Source organism: Diabrotica undecimpunctata, chromosome 3 (assembly GCF_040954645.1).
Source record: "Diabrotica undecimpunctata isolate CICGRU chromosome 3, icDiaUnde3, whole genome shotgun sequence".
In the NCBI taxonomy this organism is placed as follows: domain Eukaryota; kingdom Metazoa; phylum Arthropoda; class Insecta; order Coleoptera; family Chrysomelidae; genus Diabrotica; species Diabrotica undecimpunctata.
The window spans coordinates 56803500-56811899 of NC_092805.1; the positions used below are offsets into that span (position 1 = coordinate 56803500).

At 32.4% G+C, this 8400-nt stretch overlaps 1 protein-coding gene across 1 annotated transcript; it reads right to left on the reverse strand.

The window, feature by feature from the left end:
* Nucleotides 1-872: 872 nt before the first annotated feature.
* Nucleotides 873-8206, reverse strand: Lamtor4 (Late endosomal/lysosomal adaptor, MAPK and MTOR activator 4). The gene is made up of 2 exons (XM_072525967.1): nt 8047-8206; nt 873-1349 (listed from the first exon to the last, which is right to left on the reverse strand). Exon 2 carries the CDS (start codon nt 1336-1338, stop codon nt 1078-1080), a length of 261 nt encoding a protein of 86 aa, XP_072382068.1. The 5' UTR covers nt 1339-1349; nt 8047-8206; the 3' UTR covers nt 873-1077.
* Between the last annotated feature and the right edge of the window lie 194 nt (nt 8207-8400).

Here is an 8400-nt window from a genome sequence, read left to right on the forward strand (position 1 = left end):
ATATGTAATTAAACTTCTTATGTTTGCGATTGAAAAGAAAAATTGAATAAAGTGAATAGAAAATGTTGGCTAATACCCCCCCACTAATCACTAAGTTCTCTGTGGCACCTATACAGGTTTCAGGTGCAATATGATAAGTGCTCCCTGCATAATTTCTGTCCTGAATAGTGCTCCTCGGTCAAAAAGCTTTGGAAAACCCTGTCTAGTAAATCGAGTATAAGGGTAATTCAAAGCAATTAGTCCCAATAACAAAAAAAAAAAAAAAAAATAACAGGTTATGTAATGTTATCATGGCCTAATTGTATTATCCTTTAAATATAATTATCTATGCAGCAACACCGAAGATTAAAGAGAACCTAACCAAATGATCTAGGTATATTATATCAGAAGAAAACTAGACATGACAAATAGACTAGAGGATCTAGTCATGAAAAATTAAGAACATGATAACGATGTTTAAACAACCAAATTAGCCGATAGAATTGTGATTGACAATTATATACATATTACAATAAAAATGAATTAACAGAATTCTCATGTAAAACCATTCTTATCTTCAATTTTTTTAAATTTAATTCCTTAACAAATTATTTACCATTACGTCCTTGATAAAATTAAAAAATTCTACATTTTGGGAGAGCATGCAAAAGGCAACTTATAAAATTATTCACTTCACAACAATCATTGGCTTTTAAAAACATCTAGATAAAAAATGTAGAACTTTTAGTAAAAACAACTCTTTCAAACAATATCAGACAGTTTGATTTGTTATTTAAAAGATTTTCTGAATATAAAATAGATGGAAACATGGATATTTATTCGAATGCCGTTTAGAAAAACATAAATATGAATTTTAATAAGATTAGAAGAAATAGAAAATTTTGTTCTATATTTGTACAATAAAATAAAAAAAAAATACTACAGGAATAATTGCTGCTCTAATGATAAACTTACATACTATGCACTATATTGTAAAGTTGAAACAAGGAATACAATATACCACCAATAAGAATAATCATCTGCATAAATTTCATCTTCGTTAAGTATAGTATAACATTCATTTTCTTTGAAATCGATTCAGAAATGAGGCGTTTTCCTTTTAATTATGTGATATTTTCTATTAGACAGGCAAACAATATAACAATGATCTTCGTATACTATCGACAGTTTTTTGAAACCTTCTTTTGGTGTGTCGTTTAAGTCTATGTGAGAAGAAATATTCAATAATCCCATTATAGAGTTGGCGAACTTTTCATCATTTTCTAGATCTCCCGACGAAGATAATACTGCTCCTTCTTCGTTTAATACCATGTATCCTGTCTGGCCAGGTCGATCCATATCATTGGGATCTGGAAAAGTATAAATAAAATATAATTACTGTTTAGATACAATACTAATATGAAAGAAACAATTATCAGTGTTTCGATCAGAACCTGAATTCATTTTATTCAATTGTTGAAAAGGAAAGATATTGGGACTAAAAGTTTCATTTATAGATAATGTCTGTACTCTACTAAGTAGCAAACAAAAAAACATGACTATGAAAACACCATCAGTAATGCAATATCTTCAACAAAAGGTATACCTAAACCAAGCGAAATTTTTAATAAAAGACAGCTAAAAGCCCTGTTAGTGAACGAAAATATTTATTCTATTAAATTATGCTAACGTTACGATTTTTAATTTACTAAGTAATTCTATTATTCATGTAATACTTCCGATACCTAAATCTAACAGTTCATCGGTCAAAAAGAAATTCATCTGGAAATTAAAAACCACTTAGTACAGGTACTAGGTTCTATATTTCTGTCACATAAAAAAAAATGTCAAATTTTTATGACAGTTCATCTGCAGAAATCAAAAGTCAAAAAGATTTTAAATAGGCCTAAATTATTTTTCAAAAAGTTTTTAAATAACCTAAATCGTTCTCTTGTTGTGAGGCGAGCGCGACGGGACAGGAGAGGAAAAGCTGAGGGTTAGCGGAACTGGGCCCGGACTTTGTACACCCGGGCCCATTTCCGGCCATCCACCTATCATAAGTTCATTGCCCTTTGATGACTTGGTTCCTTGACATTCCACTTCAACCTATTCCAAATTCTTGTTCTTCGTCTTTTGGCCTTTTCGCTATACAGAACTCAGGGAAGATGGTCAGTGTCATAAAACGACACCACCGCTCAGAGGAGTAAACCTCTATTCGCGATTAAAACTGAATGTAGAGGGCAGGTCGATTGCAGTGTGATGGCCGATATAAATGGTATAAACAAACATAACAGTCTAATGTTTACCATTGCTTTTGCATGTTTAGTTTGGTTTAAGATGAGTTATTTTTATCATTTAAAAATGGAAATTAGCCTAATGATATCTTTGAGTACTGTGGTGAAGCAAAGAGACCATTGGTTGAAGAGGAAGCAGTTTTCAAGTGATGAATTCTTAAATTTTAACTTAAATGTTTGGAACTGGCCTGTGTAATGATGAATACAGAATTCTATTTTGTGTATACCGGGGAACCCAGAGTATAATGTTCTGTGTAATGTTTAATATGAATTATTTTATATTATGCTTTATGTTTTTAATATGTTAATTTTTATTTTATACTATTTTTTGACATATGTAAGTACTTTATTGTATATTAACATAAATAAATAACTTGAACTTGACTTTATTGTAAGATAGTTCATTTGGATACATGAAATCAACCTTAACTTGGAGAGTCACCAGTCAAAAAAGATCATAGCACATGATTTGTCTTCAAAAGATTACATAATAAATCATGATGAAAAAACCTCATGATACTATCCCAACATGATATTTGTATTTCTGTTATTCAAGAAAATAAATTATGTATTCTCAGTATGTTATTGACTTAATGATAGTGGTGTTTTCTTTTTATTGATTTCCTCTTTTTCCTCAAGTTTTCCAGTTTAGGATAGAGAAATATCTGTTGTCGATCTTGAATTGCATTGAGGAACAAAACAATATCGATTTGATTTAAAATACTTTAACGTAGTCACAGAATATTGCCTTATAAAGAATATTCTTTGGCAATATACTGTGACGTAGTCATAATGCTAAAATTTACTAAAAAAATTTAATAATTCTATTCAAATCAACAGCTGTCTGGTTTGTTTATACCACTTTTAGTAGTTTAAATTTATTCCGCCAGAGATCAGATACTTTGTTTTCAATCGCGAATAAAAATCAGCAACCACACGGTGTCGGACGATCCGTGTCCAAGTGGTGAATAGCCTACCGTCAGACGGCCACAAACAGAGCCCTCGGAGAACTGGCGAACCTCCGCTGTATTTCAAACCTTAGCGTGGGTAAGGACGTACTGCTCCGCTGGACACTATAATTTCGTCCACATTTGTGGGAACTATATGGACAAGTACTTAATCAGGCAGAAAAAAAACAAAAGAAAACGAAGAGACAATGGAGCAAGTTGGAACAAGCTATGAATGCGATGATATGGTATTCATCAGCGGCGAAGGGAACAAAGGGAAAGTTCTCAGCGAAAAGGAAAAGAGGAAGGGAGAAGATTATGATCTTAAAAAGAAGGGGATTTGTTGAAAAATCTCCGGTCAGTGGTAGGAACCTGAGCAAGAGGGATCTTCCAGGGAAGGTAACCTTGTTGGAGAGAAAGACCTAGGGAGAACAGTTTTGACATAAACCTCATGGTATCAATGGAGAAACTTACCAGCCTTATAAATAGTTTAATGAACTACGACCATGTCCGACCATACAAACACGAAGGTTGAGATTAAAAATGAAATAAACAAACTTAAGATTCACCGAAGACATGGAGGACACTTTCAGAGAAGTCGCAGCATTGAGAAAAGAAAAAAGGTAGTCAAGAAAACCGGTGAATCACACAGGTCGACTTTGAGTTCTCCCCCGAAAAACTTAGGAAAAGAGAGATAAAATTGATCGCAAAGTTCTTGCGGGGACTCAGGGGAAAGAGGCTTTGAAAAAATAAAGGAAATCATAAAAGGGAAGACGATACGGTACCCAAATCGGGAAGAGGAAATAAACCTGGGAGTATATACAGGAGGTACATATATAGACCAGGACAAGTGGAGTACCTCCAACTCAATACTATGACCACAATTACAAGGAAAGGCAGGAGGAGCAGAACCAGGGAAGCCGTCAGAAATGGACGGGAACAAGAGACTACTGACAATTCTGTCTAAATTGAGGGAAGACATAGAGATTATAAGGACCAGAGAGGCATACCTAAGAGTAGTAGGTGGGCGAAAGAGGTAGGAATCTCAGGAAGCTCCTTGAAGTCACTTTTAGAGATATGGAACTCCACCATATGGAAGAAAGGAAGACAGTGACGCAGAAGTTGATCGTGAAGAGAGGCGGAAAATCTTACGCCAAGTTGCTTAAATAAATCAACGGTAGCGTAGATACGAGGAAGGAGGGGATTAGTGTCAAAAACGCTAAGACCAGGAGCCGAGACCTCTTCCTCGAAGTGGCAGGAAAGAAACAGGCCGAGCGCCTGAAGAAGACTATCGTAGCCCGCACGGTGGGAAACACGGTAGAGGACGTCCGGAGCTATCAGGTCTAGGTGGACATATTTGACATACGCGGAGATGTCACAAAGGAAGAAATCCTGAGATAGATCCGGAAATATACCGGCAGCAGGGGGCTTAATGATGTCAAACTCGTCTCTCTAAGGGAAAATAGAGACGGGTACACAAACGTCACGGTCGGACTAACGCGGATCGTAGCCAAGAAGGCACTGGAAAAAGAGCATATACCAATCGGCTGGAACTCGTGCAAGATATGAGAGGGACTGCATGTCCAGCGGTGCTTTAGTTGCCTGCAGTTCGAGCATAGTAAAATCACCTAGAATGCCCGGAATCACCATACCCGGATTATAGAAAACTTATCCTGAAAAAGCGAAGACTCAAGAGAGACCCTGCCAGAAAGGAGGAAGAGTGAGTGAAAGCACCTAGGACCAGGAATCAGACAGCGTACAGGTAAGTAAGTTAAAGAGATAAGAACCATTTAATACGAAGTTTCTACACATAAATGTGGGATCATTAAAGATAGGAGATCTGACAGATCTCTTTCTTTTCAGAAATTCTTGGAGTTGGTTTTAAATTTCCCACTTAGTCTTTTACATCTGTTACACTAAATTCAAAATAATCCCTTTCATTTCCAGATATCTGATATAATGTATGTTTGTGCTTCTTAAGAAGATTATTGTTCTTAATTCACTGAAAAAATATGGAGGAAAGCTAGATAATTTACACTTTTTAAGTGGTACAAAATATTTAATTCCATAATTTAAAATATAAAAATCAGCTAATATAACACTGATATCACTACTGGACCAAAGAATGTCCAAATTAATTGAAAATAAATAATCATTTAATCCCTGATAATTACTATTCGTAAAATCCAAATTAAATTCCTCTAGTTTAAGATAATTTAACTTATCATCCAACTTAAAGGAGCATATATAATAAGTAAGATGCATTCTAAAACTGTGTATCTAAGGATCTAGTACACTAGATCTAGTTTATAAAATAAGTTTTCATTCACATTATTAATGTGTTGACTGAGCGGATGAGCAGAAGTCAACTACATAGATGTAAAATACTCAAATTAGAATATTTAAATATTCAATTATTTAGTCTGTCAATAGAAAGATTACTAGCAACCACAGATGCTTGTTTAGTCTGTATGTACATATTGTCTTCTAAAAATATGCCAAAACGTGTTTATTTGGAAGAAGTTTACATCGAGACATGTAATACATGAATCATATTGTTACAAATACAATATTCCTCGAAATTGATTCTATGTATTACGGCAGTAAACAGAACAAAACGCAATTATCAAGATTCAAAGTTTATTTCTGAGAAAAATTTAATTCACTTGAGTGTAAAATAACCTAGAAGTCTATTGAATAATGGAATTAATCAATGTCCTGCCAATATGTCGAAATGTGTTTACACAGCATGATAAAGACACCACAGAGGAATCATCAGCTGAATATTTTCATTTTATAAGCCTTAATAAAAAACTAAAAATTCCGTCAAAGGAAAAACTGGAATACAAAGTAAACATTTAACTTGCATGATATGGAACAGGAATAATAACACAGCCCAACAAAATTAAAAAATTTGGGGCTTGTGAAATAACGAATTTTAAATATTTTTGATGCTCTGATATCAAAAACAACTTTTTTTTCATGAGTTTTTTTGGAATCAATTGTATAATTTTAACTTCGTTCGACATACTATACACAAAGACACCTGTAAATCACCAGACGGATTTACAGTAAATGCATAGATCATGCTATTGTAGACTCAAGACACCAATTGTATATAATAAATGCAGAACTAGAAGAGGAGCAAATGTGGATTCTGATCACTCATGCCAATATTATATTTTTGCAAAAACTACTGAATTACAGAAGAGATTTCACTGATCTTCTATATCTAAAAGATTTTAATGTCCCTTCTAGATTAGCTAGATCATCCCAAATTTTGCAATCAAATTACATCAGAGTAATTTTGTTAAATATTCTCTAATAAAGAGGTTGATTCTAAATGAGAATTAAATTTCCATTTAGACAAAGCATAAGGGAACTTTTGTAACTTTGGTGACTCTTTTGTTGTTATATTTTTTGTATTACTGTTGTGTCACATTGCATAGGCTCTGATTTTGGCTCTGTGCTTTAGCAAAGTTGAGAATTTACTCTTCACTACTAGAAATATTCCACCCACCATTTCTATTGATGCTCAAATGCTATTGCCACATAGTAAGGTTCCAGAACATCTTGTTCTGTTTATATAAGCCTTCTGAGGCAGCCTCTCATTTAGAGTATTGGCGAGTTGTTTTGTAAGCTAGTGTTATATCAGCAGAAAGTATAAGAGATAATTATTAATATAATTAGAATTTTTGATATCTGTAATTACATGAGTTTTTGGAGTTAAATAAGGTTAGTTAGAGCACAATGTGCTTCACTTAATCTCTGTACCCACAGAAAAACAATGTTACTTTAATATTTTATAATTATTTAATATATCTGCTTGGCCCATTTGTTATTATTATTTTTTCTTATTGAATTTATCATTTTATGTTTGCAAATGAATACATTTGTTCTATAGAGCCATACAAGTTAATTTCATATAATAAAATAAACTAATTTCAAAGTTGTTCTAGAAACACACTTTAAATATAGTAACATAATATAAATGCATACAAAATGTATAAAATTGTCAATATGAGGTAAAAACATTAGGTAAATTATTTAAAAATAAATAACCAGATATATTTTTAACAGTATGTGTAAAACAGATTCCAAACTGATCCACAACATCAAAATCAGAATCCACAATATCAAAAAGCACTTACAACTTTTAAATTATTGTTAATTCGAAAGAATACATCTGATAAAATAAACCAACTGGGAATTGTATATTTCAACAATAATCAAATCTATTGTACAACATTAAATGGAATTTGAGAAGTACATGTTTAAACAAAACAGCAAGAAATATAATTTTGAAGTTTTCAACAAGAAGGCTAATATAAACACTTGATGCTTACATTATGACATAATGAGTGCAGCTATGAAACACAGAAATTCCCAAATTAAAAATGCAGCAGTAAATCTTAACAACCATTACAACTAAGGAAAAATGCTATAATTGCTAAAAGTCGTATCATTAAAGTATTTCAGGAAAAAGTTAGTAGTAACGGTTCAATACTAAACATTAAAATATGGACATTAGTGATACCTACATTTATAGAAAACATATTCCTTACTAAGGAATCCTTAGATTTAATAAATTTACCTAAGTCAAATAGATGGCAAGTTAAAATAAAAAAAGAAAAATTAAGAAAAAATACTTATCATGTGAACCAGATTACATTAAAAGGTTTACCTTTTACTCATACCCAACATTTTTACTAGGTACAATTTCGTTTGATTTTTTTTACTAATAGATACCTACTACAAAAAATAAGATATTTTGCAATGTACAAAAACAGTTTGGCCCTTATGATAATTGAAAAATAATATCTTACCAAACGAATACTTTCAAACAAATACTACTTTTGTTAAATCAATCAGATAATTTCTAATAACAAAAATAATTTATTTTTGAATGACATTCTTTTGACAATCAGCTGTGAAAGATTTTTCAGCTTGACCACGTTCACGTTTTTGTGGCATTTTCTGAGAAGTACCTGTTACTAAAAAGTTAATAGTATAAGCATTTATAGATGTAGTTTCATTTTAGTTTATTCTATAGAAAAATTATATCTCTTTATTCGATTACATTACTTAACGTGACAATAGGAGCAAACGGCAATTGATATTGATGATGCGTTATGATTTAGAAATATGAGGTGCATGGTGCATGACGTTATTTGGACGTT

Bases quoted from the DNA above. Each gene is read 5' to 3' on its own strand.
- Lamtor4 (XM_072525967.1), bottom strand. From the start codon at position 1,338: ATGGATCGACCTGGCCAGACAGGATACATGGTATTAAACGAAGAAGGA.